At 37.1% G+C, this 22,541-nt stretch overlaps 2 protein-coding genes across 2 annotated transcripts in view; one reads left to right on the top strand and one right to left on the bottom strand.

The window, feature by feature from the left end:
* Positions 1–22,541, bottom strand: part of PPAT (phosphoribosyl pyrophosphate amidotransferase) — a 36,757-nt gene that overhangs the window by 7,222 nt on the left and 6,994 nt on the right. Inside the window, exons 2-6 of the mRNA XM_032851213.1 lie at positions 4,166–4,232; positions 3,349–3,555; positions 1,035–1,147; positions 796–941; positions 155–227 (exon numbers count right to left, since the gene is read on the bottom strand). Of these exons, the coding sequence (XP_032707104.1) occupies positions 155–227; positions 796–941; positions 1,035–1,147; positions 3,349–3,555; positions 4,166–4,232 (606 nt within the window). The remainder of the gene's footprint in view (positions 1–154; positions 228–795; positions 942–1,034; positions 1,148–3,348; positions 3,556–4,165; positions 4,233–22,541) is intronic.
* The window catches only part of LOC116863454 (multifunctional protein ADE2), a 46,550-nt gene continuing 29,844 nt past the window's right edge, over positions 5,836–22,541 (top strand). The window contains exons 1-4 of the mRNA XM_032850929.1: positions 5,836–6,232; positions 11,328–11,414; positions 13,376–13,810; positions 15,596–15,685. Coding sequence (XP_032706820.1) covers positions 5,851–6,232; positions 11,328–11,414; positions 13,376–13,810; positions 15,596–15,685 — 994 coding nt within the window. The 5' untranslated portion in view covers positions 5,836–5,850. The remainder of the gene's footprint in view (positions 6,233–11,327; positions 11,415–13,375; positions 13,811–15,595; positions 15,686–22,541) is intronic.

Here is a 22,541-nt window from a genome sequence, read left to right as displayed (position 1 = left end):
GGAACATTAAAGTCAACGCAACTGCTGAATACAATGTACAAAAGAAACTGAATTTATAGATATGTCTTCTTACAGACATCAGAGAGAAAACTTTCATTTAAAAATTTTTTATTGATATGGAAAAAGTGAATATGCTGAGTGAAACAAAACTTACCTTGCACCAATTGATAAAAAGCTACAAGATTCTGAAGATACCACCCATCCTTCTGTTTCTGAAGATTTTTTCTCTGTAAATCACAAGGCAATTTAGTTAATGGATTTAAGAAATTTTACAAGAGGCTACCTACTTCAAGTGAACAGTTAAACACCAAATAGATAAATTTAAAAACTATCCATTTCTACAAATTTTTGTTCCATTTCTACAACTTTAAGAGTACATGAATCTAACTAGAACTTAAATAAAAATTTGAAAAGAAAAAAATTGATCTTCATTCAACTTGAGCCAAGGATAAAACTAATGATACCAAAATTCTTTCAAAAACTGATTTCAACGTCTCAAATAGACATCTAACAAGTCAAAAAGAAAATCACTGAAATCATACCACAATCAAATGAAAAAGCTGGGCCAAGGCAATTCAGACAAGACAAAACAGGAATGTCTATTAAATTCTTTAAAAATGGCTCATCCTCAGAAATACTCAAGGAAATGTACTTTAAAAACTATCATTTGTTTCTTTTTACTTAGTTCCTTCTCACTCTTAGACTTCTTAAGCCTAAAGATTTGAGGGTGTGCCAACAGTAGGATGACGACTTGGAAAAGCACTATGAAATTTTATTTCTTCTGAAGTGCATTACCTTTATCATTTATATCAGACACAGGCATAAGACGTCCAATGCACAGAGGACGATTTCCGTAAGGATCTCTTACTGCATAAATAACATCTCTGTGCATTATAAGCAGGGAGTATGCTGTGGGTGCTTCCTTCATTAGGTTTTTAATCCTGGAATTAAATAATTGAATGAATAATTCCAGTTAGAAACACATGTAAGACAGAGCTCTCATTACCAGAGCTATGAGCTTAGTCTAGTTTTACCTTGCTACCCAATCTGGGGTGCCATCTTGTTCCTGAGGAGGTGTATATGCCAGTAACTGGGTAATCATTTCGCTATCAGAACTTGTTGACAAACCAATACCATGCCGCAGAAGCTAGAATGGAGAAAAGTGTAATCATTAGAGGGAGAGCTCCACCCGACCCTTCTTCACCCAACAGCCCACAATTATACAAGAAATCAGGCATCGTGTGAAATTTCAGTTATGAAAATCCTGCATTCTACTAATGACATGTATACAGTAATGTGGAAGCACTGCTGGAGGCAATGGGAAGTCTCTGAAGCTTTATGTATGTATGTATGTATGTATGTATTGATTAATTGATTGACTGACAGAGAGAGAGACAGCCAGGGAGGGAACACAAGCAGGGGGAACAGGAGAGGGAGAAGCGGGCTTTTCGCTGAGCAGGGAGCCGGATCCCAGGACTCTGGGATCATGACCCGAGCCAAAGGCAGACGCTTAACGACTGATACACCCAGGTGCCCCAGGAAGTCTCTGAAGGTTTTTAAGCAAGAAAAAAAAAAAGTGTGCTAGGAGGCATAAAGAATAGCTTTTGAAAACTGAGTTTGAAGGAACGTAGACCCGCAATAAAGGTGGGGGAGAGCAGAGAAGGCACAAGGGTTTAGAATTGTGATTCTAACATTTTCAGCCCTCGACAATCCTGACCAATACGATACATTCCCTTAAGAGTGGCATACTATAGTGGGGCCTCTCAAGCCAGGTTGAGAGTGGTTGCTGGTTGCAGTGCTAGCGGCTACCCATCCCTCACAGATTATCACTGACAGACGAGAAGAAAGGAATTAACCATACTGAAAAATTAAATGTAGAAGATGTAATAAGAATTGGTTGAGTGCTTTCATGATGATTGGAAGGTTCTGAGCAAGACTGACCAGGACTAGAACATCACCATCGACATGTACAGGCTGAGTTTAAACTCATACTCTACAACATTTTCAGTAGGCAGCTAAATGTGTAGAAGTGAAATCCAGCATGTGGGTAAGGGGTTATGTCTACAAAGAATGAGCTAGATATTGTTCAGAATCGAACTTTTGATGGTTATCTCTAAGCAATGGTTTTTTTTTTTAAGTAATTTTTACTTCAATATTGATTTTTTTTGTATGAATTAAAAAGCTTTTTCATTTGGGGGCAGAAAAACATTTTATTATCATTATAATACTAGAGCCTAAGAAGAGGGCAGAAGAAAGCTCTGGGAAATAACTAAAGCTAGAATTAAAAATAAAAGGACAATGAGTGATATGGAAGCATGGGTCTAGGTATTTTCCACCCACCAAAATTCACCATCGTTTGACTTCTCTCACTACTTAACCCATGTAAAATGCCTGGTTCTAGAATGCTAAGGAGACAACTGCGTGTTTAGAACCATCCTGTTAATGAATGCCACCTGAGGTTTTATTTGCAATGTGACCAGATCAAGATTATTAGAATCCAGTGGAGGGAAGAAACTTGGTATCCATAAATGAATGGCAAGAATAGATAATTAAGCTATCAGGAATATAAATATACCAGATAACTTTATTTTTTATTATTATTACTTTAAAGACTTTATTTGACAAGAGTGCTGGAGAGAGTGAGAGAAAGCAGAAGCACAGGGAGCACCCAAGGGAGAAGCAGGCTCCCCACTAAAGCAAGGAGACCAAGCAGGACTCGATCCTAGGACCCCAAGATCATGATCTGACCTGAAGGCAGACGCTCAACCGAGCCACCCAGGCACCCCATACCAAGTAATTTTTTAAAAAGGAAGATGAATTGATGAATAAAGGTAGAAGCACAAATTAGCACAGAATGCTCCAAATAACATGCTATGAACAAAAACAGAACATAAGTAAACTCTTTGCCCTTTCCCCAACCAGTTTCCTATTAACTGTTTCTAAATCACTTTTTCTTGTATTTGTTATCTTCAAGTTTATATTCCATTTTCTTCTTATGCTTTGGACATAAAGACAAAGCTAAAAGGGACAGGAGTCCATAAACCCTAATTTCTGTTTCTAACAACAGCCATATATTAACTTTTCCAAATCTCTGTTCTAAAGCAGCACATCAGAATCACCTTAGAAGCATATTAAAATGTAAAATGACCACCCTCCCACCCCAGAGTCTGGGGAGATATCTTAGAATCTGCAATTATAACAAGTAGCCCAGGTTATTCAAATACAGTTGTCCTTTGCAGTTAGGTAACAGGTGGCAACAATTAGAAAATATCCTGCACCAAGGTTCCCCAATACTTTCATTTCATGCATTTATCCCAATCATGAAAAAAAGCATAAAAAAAAACTTACCTTTTTTCTTAATTGAGCAGCATTTACCAATTCGCCATTATGTGCCACAGCTATTTTCCCATGAAGTGTTTCAACAACAAAGGGCTGACAATTTTCTAATTCACAGTTTCCTGTAGTGGCGTATCTTGTGTGTCCAATTCCAAGGTTTGAAATATATAATTTCTTCAAATTGTCTTGAGTAAAGACATGATTTACAAGACCCATTCCCTTGCAAAGTCAAAGTAAAAGCTCATTTTAGACAAAAAAAAAGTAGACTTGTGGCCCTAGTCAATAAAGACTTACAAGTTTCTGCTCAGGCAATCCCAAATTAGACAATTCACTTCACTTAATACCTCTGTGCTCCAAATGCTAATCTTAAATAAGGACTAATCTAATTTTAAGAACCATAAGACATCTCTTTAGAAAAAAATTTGAGGTGAAATTCATATAACATAAAACTAACCATTTTAAGGTAAACAATTCAATGGCATTTAACATAGTCACCATGTTGAAGTGTGTGTTTTATGAGATACTTTTCATTAAAACATTGAAGAACAAATGTACTAAACAATCAAATTTGTCAAATGTAATACACTAAATCAATTGCATTTTAAAAATTCAAAGCACGTTTAAGTAAATGACCTGCTTCACTGAGTCAGTCTAGCAAACCATCACGCGGGAAGAAATGCACCTTCATTTGACAAATGGAAACGGCTGATCCAGAGTATGACTTCTATATGCAAATTATCTGTTCAAATTTCCTTCCCCCACCAACATACTAGGTATCACCCGGCTATTGTTATTTTTATTATCAACATTTCATTATGTTCAAATATACCTTGTGTGTTTTGAATGTTGGTACTGAATTCCCATCGCTGGTCACAATACCAGCACTCTCCTGACCCCTGTGAATATAAAAAGGCATCAACTGTTAAATATAAATTTACCTCATTGGTAAGCTTCTCTATGAAGCATACTTTTCTCAAGAGCATCCAGAAACTGACGACACATTACATGCTAATGCTACTCCCATTCATGATGATGTGACCAGCCAGCAACAAGTGACATTGTCTGAGTTCTAACTAACATGCCAGGCACTGTCCTAAAGCATTTACATGAATGATCTGATTTACTAGGCTCTCACAACAATCCTTTGAGATAGATACTATGACTATAATTCCCATTTTACAGATAAGGACACTAAAGAAACAGAAGTGAAGTAACTTGCCCAATGTCACACAGAGAGTGGTGGCACAGCCAGGATGAGAATACAGTCTGACTACAGAACTCATGCTTCTGATCTCTGTGCTACATGACCTCTAAATAAAGTTGAGTACGTAGATGTAAATGGAAATCTCCAAGTAAACTAGCAGGTAAAATGTCTAGTGGTGGGTAATAGAATCATGAGCAAAATTCATTTATTTTTGAGGTTTTTGCTTTGCTTTGCTTTCCACTTTTTTCCCAACATGTATCTATCACTTTAGTTACCACAAAAAGGGTAAATACTGCTTCTAAAAATCTTAAGCTGATTGGGTACTTTGCATTTCATTTCCTGTGTTAGTATTTTTAGGTAATGATATAGATTAGAGAAGAAAGCCAAAAGCTAGGCCAGAGGTAGCATATAAGACTTAAGAGGATCTGTACTACTGTGGAGTATCAAATGATAAAATAAAGGTTCTAAATGCTCCACAATTTTTAATAGTTCTAAACAAATGATAAAAATATCAGATGTTTATTAACAAATTTTTGTCCCAAAGAATATACATCAGGGTGGAAATAAAAAGTAAATCTCTAATATATGGATGTACACATTAATAATTAATATATTGACTTATTTGGTAAAATAGATCTTTTTCTAAACTACATGCTGTAGTTGTTTTGGCATTTTAATAACAAGAAAAACTACAACATTAAGTATGCCTACAAAGTAAAAGTCTAAAATAATTAAAATTGAAATTTTACTAAATTATTAATACCTTTACTAAATTATCAATACATCAAATAGACATGCATAATACTATACACCCTGTAAGATTGGACAATTTGTGACATAGGATTACTTTAGTGAAATGATGTGGTCTTTAATATTAACCTGTGCTAGAAGACTAAATGATTAGTACCAGAAGGGGAAAAATTAACGTTAGCCATAAATCTTAGGGCAGAAAGAGCCTCTGCCAACCACATTTTATAATTTTTTAAAAAAATCAACAATCCTTTAGTAAGCCAGAGTACATTATGTAAGAAAAGAAATTAGAAAATGGTTTTCCTTCCCTTTCATCTCAAGGGTAATTTCCCCTTAAGGCTGAAATGGAAAAAAAACGTTAGGAATCATTTAGGTCCAGGCTTCTTTAATCACAGAGCCTGCTTATTTGGCAGTTTCTCAAGTTACTCCCCTCAGGCAGCTTGAACCAGTTAAACTAGATCTTTTCAGCTCTTTGGAGCTTATTGACAACCAGCCATCTGGTTTCCTAGGAAACAAAACCTTGGCTAGAAATAGTGAATCATTTCCAGGTCACTTTCAACATGGAGAGTGGAGCAGGAAAGCACTGGACTGAAGAAGAGGTTAAAGCTTTGCTAAGTGTCTGGGCAGAAAAAGATATACGAAAACAACTTTATGGAACCCTGAGAAATAAAGGAATATTTATTTACATTGCTAAAAGGCTGCAAGCACTAGGAGTATACAGAGATTGGAAACAGTGCCGGGCAAAGTACAAAAATCTCAAATATGAATACAGAACAGTTAAATATGCCCATAACTCTGGAGACAGCTCTAAAACTATGAAGTTCTTCCATGATCTGGATGCGATCCTGCAGTATAAACCTGCCACACAATTAACAGAGGAAGATGCAAATGGCAGGTGCCTGGCAACGCTGAGCCAAAGTGCAGCTCCAGGGACCACTGAAGGTAAAAAGAAAAAGTAGCATTCTTTTGTTTTTACCTAACAAACTATAAGAGTAGGGACTTCCGAGTCCATATGATAAACATAGCCTGGAATATCATAGTTGAGAAAAACAATTGACCTGTTATGCTATTTTGCACAAGGTAAAAATTTTAAAGATTAAATACCTCCACTTTTTAAAACTGTGAAATACTTAAAAAACACACTGAGACAACATTAAATGCTTAAAAAAATTAACAACATTAACCACTAATGCAAACTCTCCTTAAGCAATACCTGATATGTTTTTTGGAAAATCGATTAGGTTTTGAGAGTATTTAGGTTTTAATTTTTTAAGAGTGGCAAAAGGAAAAAAAAATCTAATATATGCTCCACTGTTGTTTCTCCACAGCTCCAAACAAGATAGAACTTTCTGCTCTTTATTTATATTCCCATTTTCCTAAATTTATCAATAAAAGCACTAAAATACTAGGAACTAATAAACAATTTCATTATTCGTTTGGAAGAACAGTTCCATTTAAACCATCAGTGAAACAAAAACATATTTGATAAATGATTTATGATTAAATGATTTAGATATTAAAACAAGGTTCTTGACCTGCTGTGTTGTTAAGCCCCATCGTAATTACATAGAATTTGCTCGGTCTGTGGAAGCTGAATGTAGGACTAGGGAAAGTGGGGAAATCAGTGGCAGTAATGAGATACCTCCCATAGCCAAAGTCTTACAGATGCTATTTTTAAGAGCAGAGTTGTTCAATTCAAAATCTCGAATACCTACTGTCTGCAAAGCACTGAGCTACGTGCACACACATTCAGTGATGTGTAACAGCTCAGAAAACAGGGCACCGGTGAATAAATATAACACCTAAAAGGAAATGGTTTAAGTAGTAGAATAAAAATATCAGATGAGAAAGGGGGGTAGGGTAAAATGACAGAAGCTGAAGTTAGGTTAATTTGGTTAATTAGGTTAAACTGAACTTTGTGTTTAAAGCTCAATAATAAATCATTTGGTAAAAAATCCACTCCACTTAACATACTCCCTTTACGTTTCTGGTATTATACCATATTCTGAGAAAGCTTTACAGTCATTGTCAAGTTAAACAGCAATAACATTATTTTATTCTATTAATCATCCTGCACTCTTCATCATTTAAATGCTATATAAATTTAAATGCTATATAAATATTGATTAATGACAAGTAAACCACTCAGATTCTGAAAAGCTTTGAATTTAACCAGAGGTTGGTCTTGGTGTAATAAAGATATGGGTTCTTTTTTTTTTTTTTTTAAAGATTTTATTTATTTATTTATTTGACAGAGAGATCACAAGCAGGCAGAGAGGCAGGCAGAGAGAGAGGAGGAAGCAGGCTCCCCGCTGAGCAGAGAGCCCGATGCGGGGCTCGATCCCAGGACTCCGAGATCATGACCTGAGCCACCCAGGCGCCCCAAAGATATGGGTTCTAATAACTGCAATTTTCTGCCCCTCTCTTGTGTCACTGAGTCTCCTTGCCCACCCTCTCTCTTACTCGTGTGTGTGTGTGTGTGTGTGTGTGTGTGTTTAATCTCCACTAAACAGGATCTCCTTCTAACCCGTTTAGGTGCCTCTCTGGCTCCAAAATTTCCACTTTCACTATCAAGCAGAGGGCCCATAATTACAACTTAACCTTGTATGTTTAAGGTAAATCTCAAAACCCAAATCCTAAAACTACACTCTCTCTTCCCTCATTCAGAACTGATGCCCCTATAAATTGCTTCCACTTTAATATTACTGTATGTCCAATCACTTAAATAGAAACATCTGAGGTGCCCTTGACCTTTGGTCAATCACTAAGTCCTTAAAAAAAAAAAATCTACTGACATGTTTCATAATTTTTTCTCTGTTCCATTCTCATTACCACCATGCAGAACTTCATCTATCACATGGAATATTAAGTTAACCTCTTAACTGGTCTCCCTAATTTCCAGTCCCTTCCCACATATCCACAATGCCAAGGTTTATTCTTTAAACTTTTTAAGTTATAAAATTACAAGCACATTAGCATTTTGTTTACTTTAATAATAATCTTTAAATTATACCCAGAACTAATTATAATTCAGGATTACATGTTACTTAATGGTTCCATACTATTTGAGTGCATAAAGCAGAGTTTATATTTGCCCCCCTTATAATCAATACTTTTTGTCCATAATTAACATTATTACTTTAGGAGAGACTATCAGAAGTTCAATTGTTGGTCAGGAAGGGTATGATTACTTTGAAATAGTGTTTAAAAAAAACTGCTTTCTAAAAGAATTGTACTTTAATAACAATTAGACTGTCCCTTTTTTTTTTTTTTAGACTGTCCCTTTTTATAGAGAACCCATCCTATGATCATATCAGATCACAGAATCGGGGTGAAGTGGGGGAGAGACTTTGCTAATTTAACAAATAATGAAGAATGCTAATTTAATAACAAATAACTATCTATGATGGTATATGCAATAAATAACTTATTTTGCATTTGTTTAATTGCTAGTGATATGGAACAGTTTTCTATATGTTTACTTTTACAAATTAACTGTTCATGTCAACTGAGGTCTTAGAAATTGCAAGATCTCTTTGGCCTTACAGTTTTGGCTGGATTTTTTCAAAAGTTTTTAATTAAAGTTGCTAATGCAAACAGTCTTTTTTAAGGCTTAGAAATCCCTTTCTCCGGGTCTGATTCATTTATAATGTCTTCTGGTTTTTCTATGGTGGAACCAGCAGAATTTTTATTGGTGTATGGTAAACTGAAGAAGGGAAGAAAATGAATGTGCCTTTTCCACTGTTGGGATCAACCTCATGCGAGTGGTAAGGACAGAGGATCTGGTTCCCTTTGTTAGCCAGCAGGTAGCCTGGCTGAGCCTTGGCAAAGGACTCAAATACAAACTCTTAAAAGTCTTCGTGTTCTGGAAATTATAATCATCCTCAAGCTCAGAATACCTTTGACCTACTGTTGCTCCCGGATCACATTCCTTCAGGGACCAAATTTCCACTCTATTTCCCTCCTCTTAGTCATACAAATGCATCAGGAGTAATGACTTAAGAGTTTCAATTTAAAACCTCCATAGCATGGGACCCTTGCATACAATTTTGGGATTAATGCTAAGAATGATCAACCTAAGAAAAAAATACTCCTGAAGAAGTTGGGAAGAAAGCTTTTCTTTTGCACTCTGGCCTAGATGTTTAGCTCTAGGCTGTTTTCAACAAACATAAAACTAGGCCCTAAATCAGAACATCAAACCCTTACCTTTCCTTACTGTTCTCATGACAAACCTCACATGTTACATTAACTAGGTACATCATCTTCCACACTTCTCTTAAAGAGAATTCTTATGTAACTACAGATTTTTAGTTTTCGTATCACCAGCTGTATGCCATTTGAAAACAAAAGTGCTTCCCTTATTTTTCATGTTATTCTATTTTAAAATAGGAATCCCTAATATTATCTTCAAGATGACAAACATTCCTTTTTTTATTCTTTAATGGAATGCATCTGAATAATGAACTGATTTTAAATGTTCATGCGATTAAAATCATGCCTAATATTTGTTCTCCTAATAATAAAGTAAAATAGAATGCTATTTGTTACTCATAAAACAAAACTGAAAAGACTTAAGGAAATGATGAATAATAAATCTCTGATTCAGAAAGTTACAAAGGGTAATCAAAACGTACTTAACTATCTCCTGATCAACCTTCAGCCTCACTGTAATTATGATTTATCTTATGTGCCAACAGAATCCAAAATTCTATGTTGGGTTCCTTTGAATGATGTATTTTAGTTTTCCCTCACAATTACCTTCCTCATTTGATTACTTTAAAAAGTGGTCTCTGCCTCATTTTATGAAAACATCCAAGCCATAAAACCAGGAGATGAAGGGGTGCCTGGGTGGCTCAGTGGGTTAAAGCCTCGGCCTTCGGCTCAGGTCATGATCCCAGGGTCCTGGGATCGAGCCCCGCATCAGGCTCTCTGCTTAGCAGGGAGCCTGCTTCCTCCTCTCTCTCTCTCTGCCTGCCTCTCTGTCTACTTGTGATCTCTGTCTGCCAAATAAATAAATTAAATCTTAAAAAAACAAACAAACAAAAAAACCAGGAGATCAAGAGGGGATCATTTTCATTTTTCAAGGTTGGCATGGTTCTTTTAAGTGACACATTCTTTGGTCTACTTAAACATAGATTAATTTCTGAAAAGTTAGTATTTACCAATAAATTTTAGCTATTTGACCAAATATGCCAATTAAACAAATTTTCTGATTATCTCATTACAGGACCTCTGTTTTAATATTGCTACTATCATTTATCAAGTGCCTATTAAGTTAAAGTACCTAAATTACAAAAATAAAGAAAACACTTCATTTTCTCCTGAAAGAGCACAAGCATAAGGAGGGGTGTGGCAGAGAAAGAGAGAGAGAATTATAAGCCGGCTGAGGCTCCACGCTCAGGGCAGTGCCTGACCCAGGACTTGAGGATCTCACCACCCTGACATTATAACTTGAGCCGAAATCAAGAGTCAGATACTTAACTGACTGGGCCATCCAGGCACCCCAAGAAAACATCTCACTTTAAAAAATGTAATTTAATTTGAAAAACCATAATCATCTCTAGAAACATAAAATTAGCAAACAAGTCTAGTGGAAGTTCAAAATAAACCATGTCAATGGACAGAAGAAATTAAATTTTTCTTTATATAGATAAGTATTTAAACAATATTATACCACTTTATTACAAAATGTGTCTATTACATGGAGCGCGTGGGTGGCTCAGTGGCTTAAAGCCTCTGCCTTCGGCTCAGGTCATGATCCCAGAGTCCTGGGATTGAGCCCCGCATCAGGCTCTCTGCTTGGCAGGGAGCCTGCTTCCCTTCCTCTCTCTCTGCCTGCCTCTCTGCCTACTTGTGATCTGTCTGTCAAATAAATAAATAAATAATCTTAAAAAAAAAAAAAGTGTCTATTACAAATCTTTAATCCTTCATGAATATGGTCAAATTCAGCTCAAGCTACTAGCATTCCCAGCCATTATTAATTCAATTTTTACCTTCCTTAGAACTTACTCTAACAGGAATTCTATTCTCTTTCCAGGCAACATGTCAGTTACATTAGAAGATAAAGAAGACCTCTCCGGAAATCCTTTACTTTTGGTTTCTCATATCAGACCAATGGAACTAGGTACAGTATCGTGGGTTAAAAATACAATGAAACTGATCAAATTCCAAATCAGAAAGTAAGATTGGTTTCTGAGAAACTTCATGACTTTTCCCGATAGAAACATTTATAGGATTATCTTATGTTTCCCTCTATGTATACTTAAAAAAAAATCATTTTTAAAATAAGTGATTTTTTTAATTCCATAGTCACATTTATAAAATAAATTTTTTCTTTAGCAAAATGTAAATTGCCTAGTAATGTTAGCCTTCAAATTCACAACCTTTATTCTTTAAGCATAATAAAGAATATAATGGTGAAAATTATACATAGTAGGTGCTTAATATTTAATGAACATGTCACTTTTGCACTCCTGAGGTCCAAGACAAACAGAACTCTACATCTGAAAGTAAATAGTATCAAATCAATGAGGTCAAGGACAGTTTTATTCACCCAATTAAAGTCAACATAAATCCCCATTCTGCTTCTAAATTCTTACTGAAGGTTGTTAATTCAAGTAAGGAAAAATACTGGAAAGCATTTCAAAACAAAAACATTAAACACACCACAAAATAGAAACAGCTCCCTATATACTTCAGGAAAATGCTAAAAAGTGTTTTTTAGTGACTTACATTATAGATAGTGAGGTTTGAACTACCTTTTTATTAAACATAAACATGAAATCTGAGACAAACACAGATGTGGTTGTTTAAATAACCAGTATAACCTCAAGCAATGTCATTACCATAAAATGAGTTGCAAAACTGTGCGAGAGATATAACCAGAAGGTACCATGCTAGGATTTCTAAGTGGGGACATTCTACCAAAGGCATTATGGAATTTCTGACACACTACCTTGCATTAAAAAAATCTAATACTGGGGCGCCTGAGTGGCTCAGGGGGTTAAAGCCTCTGCCTTCAGCTCGGGTCATATCAGGGTCCTGGGATCCAGCCCCGCATCGCATCGGCTCTCTGCTCAGCAGGGAGCCTGCTTCCTCCTCTCTCTCTTTGCCTGCCTCTCTGTCTACTTGTGATCTGTCTGTCAAATAAATAAATAAAATCTTAAAAAAAAAATCTAATACTTTACTAAAAATTACATTTGGTCTTTGGCCAATGGGACATCTTTTATTTTCATAAGGAGTTAAGAAGCACCAGTTGTTATTATGTGATTTTTTTTCCAACCCTTTATTCATGCATCGTCTTGGTTTTCAGCCCTGACTGTGCACTAGAATCACAATATGGGGATAAGGGGTAGGAGTAACAGCAAAGTAATCATTTACAAAGGCTCCACAGGAGATACTGATATGTAGCCAATGGATGTAGCCATCCTCCTTTAATCCAATGATTAAAGGAGGAGATAAATTGCTCCCACCTATCCTATCACAGAACAAAAAACAAATAAGAGCTGCCCTTAATGAGCCATTTTCTAAATGTATTGTGTTCCGCAAGTAAATAATACAAAATTATATATTCAACATTCAATATATAGTGATATACACACCACATAACAAAGGAGCAGGATAGAAGAATAAGAAATGACAGGGGAAAAAAAGATGATCAAAATGGGACCAATTAGGGGCACCTGGGTGGCTCAGTGGGTTAAAACCTCTGCCTTCAGCTCAGGTCGTGATCCCGGGGTCCTAGGATCAAGCCCCACATCGGGCTCTCTGCTCAGCGGGGAGCTTGCTTCCCCCGACCCCTCTCTGTCTGCCTCTCTGCCTGCTTGTGATCTCTGTCTGTCAAATAAATAAATAAATCTTTAAACAAAAAAAAAATGTGACCAATTAAAAACAACTTTTTAAAAGCCAGTCACTGTCATGGTAAGAAATAGATTCAGGTTCTGTATTTCATCTCCCCATTAGTTTCAGAAAAAAGCTAAGCTATGATTGCCTAAGGAGAAAATGTCTTTGTTTACTAAGGTTACATCTGATTACTTATCATATGTAACCTATGTACATATCTCTTTCCCTCCCCATCTGATACAGGTAACTCTACATCATTTATGGAACCCTGTATTAATTCAACTTTTATTCCAACTATAGCAAATGAAGGAGGAAAACACTGGACTGTGCCAGAAGTCAGGGCTCTAATTGGCATCTGGTCTGACCTAAGTATACGACAACAACTAGAAGGAACAGTGAGAAATAAAAGGATATTTGAACAGATTGCTGCCAAGCTTCAGAAATCTGGGATAGAAAGAGACTGGAAACAGTGCAGAACAAAGTATAAAAACTTAAAACATGAATATAAGATTGTAAGAATGGCTCAAGACCAAGGCATAACTAAGAGTATGAAATTTTTTACTGAGTTGGATGCTATTTTGGGACACAATAAAACAGAGAAATCACAACAACGGAAATTCCAAGATGAAAAACAAGCCACTGGATGTGCCAATGTAAAAACAGAAGAGGATCGGACAGGTAGGAAGGCAAAGAAAAGTAATCTAAACATCAGGTCACATTATATGAAAATTTCAGTAGCGTAATAACGTGAATATAATCTAAGTTAAACAGGCTTCACAAGCTAAAGGTTGAATTTATCATGAAACAGATTTTTGTAATTTAATTTTTTATTTTATTAACATATAATGTATTATTAGCCCCAGGGGTACAGGTCTGTGAATCATTAGGCTTACACACTTCATGAAACAGATTTAATGTATACGCAATCTCCTCCAAAACACAGAAAGTAGTATGAAGTTATCGATGAAATAAAATTGACTTCCACAAGTTTAAAAACAGACCAATTTTGGGGCGCCTGGGTGGCTCAGTGGGTTAAGCCTCTGCCTTTGGCTCAGGTCATGATCTCAGGGTCCTGGGATCAAGTCCTACATTGGGGCTCTCTACTCAGCGGGGAGCCTGCTTCCCCCTCTCTCTCTGCCAGCCTCTGCTTACTTGTGATCTTTCTTTGTCAAATAAATAAATAAGACCTTAAAAAAAAATAGACCAATTTTACTAAGGTAAAACTGCCATTCTAAATGGCAGAAGTTAAAAGCAAATTTTTCCACGGTGCCTGGGTGGCTCAATGGTTTAAGCCTCTGCCTTCGGCTCAGGTCATGATCCCAGGGTCCTGGGATTGAGCCCGACATCAGAGCTCTTTGCTCAGCAGGGAGCCTGCTTCCCCCTCTCTGCCTGCTTATGATTTCTGTCTGCCAAATAAATAAATAAAATATTTCTTTTTTTTTTAAAGCAGGTTTTTCATAGTAACTGCTGTAAAATTGAGTTAACAGAAAAAGAGCATTAAAGAACTTAGAAAACCACAAAATCCATAAGAATGTCTTTGAAGTGTAAGTTCTCCTGGGACACATCATAAAGTTCTTTAAAATGAGTTTAACCCAAAGGATTGAGAAAGAATACAGACAGAGATATAACAGCATGAAATAAACTAGATGAATTCTAGACCAAGAGTCAGAAATTGAGGTTCTAGCTCAGTCTTTGTGGAATCTTGAACCACATGTCTCCTGTTAAGTTGACAAGATGTTCTTAAAAGACCTCTACTAACCATAAAGTTTCTAGATCATTTAATATCTGCCTTTAATAATGCAGTCCTAATTCTCAGAGTATGAATGCGTATCTAGCGGAAACAGAGGCAATGACAGAGTTAGGATTGAGAAATGGTGGCGAGAAGTCCTGAAATCTTTCACTGGTGGAGGAGAAACTGGTCTGTTAGAGAACCACACATCTGTCCTGTTAAAATTAAAACGACTAGTGATAAAGTCACCCAACAGCAGCAGCATGATTATGTTCAGAGAGTAACTGCCAGAGATACAGCTGATGGTGATTCCATCAGTCATATGTCAGAAGACCTCATTAGAGACTTAGAATACCAGGTATCTGTAGGGACCTAAGACTAAAGATGCTTATGGGTGGGGAATGTAAACTAGAGAAAAGCAAACAACCACAGTATCTAGCATCAGGTTTTTAAAAAAGATTTTATTTATTTGAGAGAGAGAAAACACTAGTGGGGGAGGGGCAGAAGCAACAGAGAAGCAAGCAGACTCCCTACTGAGCAGGGAGCCTGAGGCAGACTTGATCCCAGGACTCTGGGATCATGACCTGAGCTGAAGGCAGACTTTTCACTGACTGAGCCACTCAGACACCCCCATTAGGTTCACTTTAAAAGTAAAAATAACATATTAGAGTTTAAAAACACTTCCTGAAAGTGAATAAAACCAAACCACCATATATCCCACTATATTCACACAGTCATTGCTGGAGATGCGGCTGAAGATGACTTTGTTGGTCATATGTCAGAAGACCTAAGAGAGGGAGATGTAAAACAAAGTCCGGCTACAGGTAAAACAGTATTTTTTGTTTTTGTGTGTGAAAAAATATATAACATGTTATGATATGATGTTGCTATCGACTGAACTATGTCACCCCTAAAGTCATACCAACATACATAAGAGCATTTGGAGATGCGGACTGGGGACTTCAGGAGATAATTAGGTTTAGAGGTCATGAGGGTGGGGACCTAATGACGTTTTGTGGTTTAATTACATTTGATGTGTAATATATAATAATAAAATTCTATAATAATTAAGATATCGTAAGAACATACATACAAGCTTATAACATTATATGAAGAGTAATACTCATATTTACAAAATACAGAAATGGAAGGTGAAAACTGTTAGTAAAGTTCCCTATAACTGTGGTTTTCAAAGTGTAGCAGCATCACCATCATCTGGGAGCTCAGGCATGCTCAAGTTTGAGAAACACTGTCCTAAGGTACAGGGTACTAAAGCGGTGAAGGAAAAGTAAGTGCTTTCTGTATGATGGTTTGTCTTTTACACAAACCAAAATGAGTAATGGGGGGGGATCACCAGGCCCCAAGCAAAATCTTAACTCTTAACTAGCCATCACACATCTCATACATAGTCTTTTAGTTCAAAGCTTCATATAGGCTTGGACAAGATCATACTAATTAACAAACCAGGTAATCAAATTCCCCACACTCTTGGCAAACTGCTTTCTCTGACTTATCAGATACGATAGATTAAAAGCTCAGTGGGCGAAAGGAAAGCTGCTAGAATGGTGAAGGTGAAAACAGGGAGAAATTAGGGAGACTAATTAGATAGGAACATGCAGCTGACTAGGGGTATGATAACAAAGGTGAGCAAAACTCTGGGCTCCTAAGGTTCTCAGGGCATCACAGCAATGACCCTTGTCACTAAAAGTAAAAAAGCTAAAATGAGACTGTGTTTAATAAGACAAACATTTCCACAGAAAAAATTAAGAACTTTAGCATTCAGATTTTAGCTTGTTAGTCCCCTGGACTCACTTAAGTACAATTATCTCAAGATAATTTTTTTATATGTGAAACGAAAACATTAAGTCAAATATAAACTGACAGTATTTTAAAAAATTGTCTGGTATGTTCATATGTTAATTTGGAATATGTTTAGAAGGGGTGCCTGGGTAGCTCAGTCGTAAAGCGTCTGCGTTCCACTCAGGTCATGACTGGGATCAAGCCCCACATTGGGCTCCCTGCTTGGTGGGAAGCCCACTTCTCCCTCTCCCTCAGGTGCTCCCCTGCTTGTGTTCCATCTCTCGCTGTGTCTCTCTCTGTCAAATAAATAAATAAAATCTTAAAAAAAAAAAAATCCAAACTCAAAAACAAAACATGGGGCAGCAGGGTAAGCTCACTATGTCCAATTCCTGATCTCAGCTTAGGTCTTGATCTCAGGGTGATGAGTTCAAGCCCCGCACTGGGCTCCACGCTGGGCATGGAGCCTACTTAAAAAATACATACATACATACATACATACATACATACATAAAAACAACAACACAATAAAGTGATGAACATTCATGTAAAAATAAGTAGAAGTTGCTTCATTTTGACTTCATATTGAATTGCTATTGCCCCATATTGTTAACATTGACACTTGGTCATGAAACTGATCTCCCGAAAGTAATTTTTTAACCATCTTAAATATATGCTATAAGATTCTTACTTCAAATAAATATCTAACTAGAGCAGTGGAACTCCTGGATTCTAGGTAACTAATTAGTTCCCAATTTAGAACTCGCAGAGATTCTGGCTAGGGTGTTACAGGATGTGTTCACACACCTATGTTTTTATAGAAGATCATCAAGCACAGCCAGGGTTGAAAACCATAGCTAGGTTGTCGTATTTAGAGAGCAAGGCCAGTAGAGGGCTAAAGAAAGTAAAACATAAAATCCAATTTGATTCCATTTAGGGTAGAAAAATTATCCAATTCCAATGATCACTTTAAAAAATGCATGAGTAATGCAATATGAAAGAAGTTAATCACTGGGAAGAATCACAGAACTCCTGGGCTATGCCTACCTATTACAATAAGTAAAAAGAAATGGCCCATGAAAATTGAATACCTACTTCTTTGGATCTAAAATAAATTTATTTTCTCCCCGCCTGAGGCATAGGCAAGAGATGATAAAAGGAATCATAAAGTTAGCAGAAAAAGGACTGTCTACCAAGGAAATCTGTGTTTGACAGTCTTGTCAGTTACCTGTCTCTTCTGAGTAAACCTAAAATTGACTTAATTCATCTCCAGTATCAGTTGCTATTTATATATGAGGTGGAATTCTTCAATATCTTTGTATTCTTGCAAGTCACCACTTTCTAGTATAAGCAGTCAAAACTAGATCAATTTTGGGTGAGGGGTACAGACCGACATATACACATCCTATTGGAGGTTACTCTTATCATCCTAAAAAATCACAAGTGAAAGACTACACTGTTCTTTTAAGAATAATCTTAAAACTATCTATTTTCTTTTTGGCTGTGGTAAAATGTATTTCCAAAATTAAAAGGCTCACTATTCCCACAATTTCACAAAAATTAACAATGTGATGGCCAGCAGAGGGCACTAAATTATCTATTGTTAGATACATATTGTTAGATGATATCAGAGGCTATGCCGTTTTTTTGTTTTCTCCAGTTCATTTACTATTTATAATACACCAAAAATTGGAAATAATTTTCTTTAAAATGAAATATTTAAAACAGTTTTGTACATTTTCAATACAATTTGGATAATCTCAGCAGTAAATTATAAACTAATGCATTTTTATCACATGAGCCATAATGTTGAGAACCTTTAAATTATTTATTTATTTATATTTATTTATTTGACAGAGAGAGACACAGCAAGAGAGGGAACACAAGCGGGGGAGTGGGAGAAGGAGAAGCAAGCTTCCTGATGAGCAGGGAGCCTGATGCAGGGCTCAATCCCAGGACCCTGGGATCATGACCTGAGCTGAAGGCAAACGCTAATGACTTAGCCACCCAGGTGCCCTGAGAAACTTTAAATTTTTAATCCAATAGAAGATCCAAATAAAGACTTGATTGTTAAAATTTCGGAAAACCCCAAAATTATAAATGTACAAAAGAAGTTGAGACTTAGGTAAGGTGTTAAATTTAAATACAGGCAACTAGATAATTATAAAGGTATGAATTTTCTAATTATTCCTTTTTATATTTTCACAAACTCTTTAAGAAGCTGTGACGTAATAAAGAATACAGACCCGCCTGGCTGACTTAAGTCAGTAGAGCATGTGGCTCTTGCTCTCAGGGTTGTAAGTTTGAGCCTCACATTGGGTACAGAGATTGCTTAAAAATAAAATCTCAAAAAAAATTAAAATAAAAATAATAAAGAATAAAGGTTCAAAAGCCTTTGGAATTTCCAAAGTGGGTTTCTAGATAGCTTCAAGATAGGACTGGTCACCAATAAGACAAACCTTGTGATTAAGAGGCCTGGAATTTTAGGCCAGCCTGACCTCTAGCAGGAAAGTAAGTCTGGAGACTGAATTCAGTTGTGTGGCCAGTGATTTAATTAATCATGCCATAATCAATCATGTCAATAAAAAACTTTAGCTCAGAAGTGCTTCCTAGTTAATGAACACAGTGATGTGCTGGAAGAATGACAGGCCCTGATGCCATAGGGAGGTGTCATGGAGGTTCTGTATCTAGGACCCTCTCAGATCTTACCCCCTGTAGATCCTCATTTGGTTGTTTCTGAGTCCTATTTTTTTTTAAGACTTTTAAAAATTTATTTGACAGAGAGAGATCACAAGTAGGCAGAGAGGCGGGCAGAGAGAGAGAGGAAGTAGGCTCCCCACTGAGCAGAGAGCCTGATGTGGGGCTCGATCCCAGGACCCTGAGATCATGACCTGAGCCGAAGGCAGAGGCTTAACCCACTGAGTCACCCAGGTGCCCCTATTTTTTTAAAGTATAGGGCTTTCCTAAATTCTATGAGTTGTTCTAGCAAATGATCAAACCTGAGGGGGTCATAGCATCCTCTGAAGTTGTAGTCAGTCAGCTGGAAGGGAAGGGTGGCTAACATCTGAAGTAAGGGCAGTGGTTTGTTTTTGTTTTTGAATTTTTTTAATTTTAATTTTTTAAAAGATTTTATTTATTTATTTGACAGACAGAGATCACAAGCAGGCAGAGAGGCAGGCAGAGAGAGAGGAGGAAGCAAGCTCCCTGTTGAGCAGAGAGCAGTAAGGGCAGTGTTATGGAAGATTGATCCCTTAAAGCTCCGGAGTCTAATGGTAGACTCCAGGTACTGAGTGTCAGAAATGAACTGCAGTATACCAGTTGGGATAGAAATGTAACAGAAACTAAACGCTTCTCTTTCCTTAAAATATGCTAAATTTAGGGACTTCCACACTGCCACCTCCAACATATCTTATTTTCTAGCACTAACTACTCAAAATTTCCACCAAACACCTAATCTCTAAATGTTTCTATTTCCCAGAAGTAGGGCATGTGCTTGAGCCCAGAAGTGATGGTTTTAGTCACTTAGATAAAATGTCATAAATTCTGATTCTGCTGAAATAAGGCTTGCCAAAGTTTACCTTCAACTTTTGCTCTCCCCTGGGGTGAGGGTGGGGAAAGGGCTTGGGCATGGAAGGAAGTAAGTTTAGTTATAAAAGGGCAACGAGAGGGATCCTTATGGTGTTGGAACTGTGGAGTATCTTGACTTTGATGGTGGAGACACGAGTCTATGAGGTGATAAAATTATTACAGAACATAATACGCACATAGACACACAGTGAGCACAAGTAGAACAAGAACTCTGAATCAGAGTAGTGAACTGTAACAATGTCAATATCCTTGATTTAATAGTATATTACTTTAATAAAATGTTACCATTGGAGAAAACTGGACCAAGTATGAAATGGATCTCTGGTATTTCTAAAAACTGCATGTTTATCTCAATAAAAATTTCAACTTAAAAAAAAAGTAACTTATGGGGACGCCTGGGTGGCTCAGTGGGCTAAAGCCTCTGCCTTCAGCTCAGGTCATGATCCCAGGGACTTGGGATCGAGCCCCGCATCGGGCTCTCTGCTCAGCAGGGAGCCTGCTTCCTCCTCTCTCTCTCTGCCTACTTGTGATCTGTCAAATAAATAAATAAAATCTTTAAAAAAAAAAAGTAACTTATTAGGTAGCCTTATGTGGCTCCAAAGTACAACCTGTCATTTAATGTATTGATAGTGCTAAAAGCTAAACTTCATTCTATTCTTACTGTGCAAACATGTCCTTAAAATAAGATCTAGTCCTATCCTAATGTAAATCTCCACATACCTATTGCTTCATAGGCTTATGGGCTCATAACCATCTCACCTTTTGCCTCCCTGATCTATTAATAATAACCACTATGTAGTTTTATCAATTTTACAATAATCATTATAAGTAACTTCACAGACAAAAGTAACACAAACTGTTTTTTAAGAAAATAATGTCCCGGGGCACCTGCGTGGCACAGTCGGTTGTATCTGACTGTTAGTTTCAGCTTGGGTCTGATCTCAGGGTCGTGAGATCAAGCCCCACACAGAGCTCCATGCTCAATGTGGAGTCTGCTTGAGTTTTTCCCTCTCCCTCTGCCCCTCCACCTCTCTCTCAAATATATAAATAAATCTTAAGAAAAAAAAAAGTCCCAGTGTATACAGCAAAGTACAGTAGGAGTGAAGGAATACTATCATAGCATTGTGATACTTCAACACGGCAATCCAACATATGCATGAGGAAGAGCTTTCCCCAAACTACAAACAGCTCACTTGTAAACTTCCTATACACACAATACTACACTATGATAAATGCATGTTATATTTACCACATGAAGCACTATCAGTTTCTTAATTGTCTGCTATTAACAACACAACATGAGAACTGCTAAGACCACTTAATCTTTTTTTTTTTTTTTAAGGTTTTATTTATTTATTTGACACAGAGAAAGAGACAGCAAGAGAGGGAATACAAGCAGTGGAGTGGGAGAGGAGGAACCAGGCTTTCCGCCCAGCAGGGAGCCCAATGTGGGGCTTGATCCCCAGGACCCTGGGATCACAACCTGAGGCAAACACAGACACTTAAGGACTAAGCCATTCAAGCGCCCCCAAGACCACTTAATCTTAAGGTCTTTTACCTATTTATGTGTATTGCAATAAGGATCACTCTCAGTTACAATGAGGATCCAATGAAAAAGAGATATAAGAGCTCTTTGTCAAGTGTTAAAATGTAACAATGAAGACATTACAAAATTGAGTCTAAAAGTGCTATCAGGGGCACCTGGATGGCTCAGTGGATCAAGCCTCTGCCTTCCGCTCAGGTCATGGTCTCGGGGTCCTGGGATCAAGCCCCGAATCGGGCTCTCTGCTCTGCGGGGAGCCTGCTTCCCCCTCTCTCTCTGTGTGCCTCTCTGCCTACTCGTGATCTCTCTCTCTCTCTGTTAAATAAATAAAATCTTAAAAAAAAAAAAATAAAAGTGCTATCATATTCCCAAATAGAGAATGTGCTTTGGGTCTTTTAAGACAGAATATTTCCAAGATTTTGAAGGTGGTGAATCCTACAAAGGCATTTTAAAATTTGGTTAGAGATGACAAACGTTCTTGGCTATGAGGTTATAGTTTGGTTCTTTTTTCCTAAAGATTTTTTATTTACTTGAGAAAGGGGGAGGAAGGGCAGAGGGAAAGGGAAGGAAAGTCTCAAGCCTACTCCATACTGAGCACAGAGCCCCATGTGGGATTTGATCTTACCACCCTGAGGTCAAGACCCGAGCTGAAACCAAGAGTCAAATGCTGAACTGACTGTGCCACTCAGGTGCCCCTAAGGCTAGTTCTGATGATGGAATCCAGCATTACTAGTTTTTCAGTATAACCTTCA

The sequence above is a fragment of the Lontra canadensis genome, unplaced genomic scaffold (assembly GCF_010015895.1).
Source record: "Lontra canadensis isolate GAN:19392208 unplaced genomic scaffold, GSC_riverotter_1.0 scaffold1, whole genome shotgun sequence".
Classification (NCBI taxonomy): domain Eukaryota; kingdom Metazoa; phylum Chordata; class Mammalia; order Carnivora; family Mustelidae; genus Lontra; species Lontra canadensis.
This window is presented reverse-complemented; position numbering and strand designations above follow the sequence as displayed.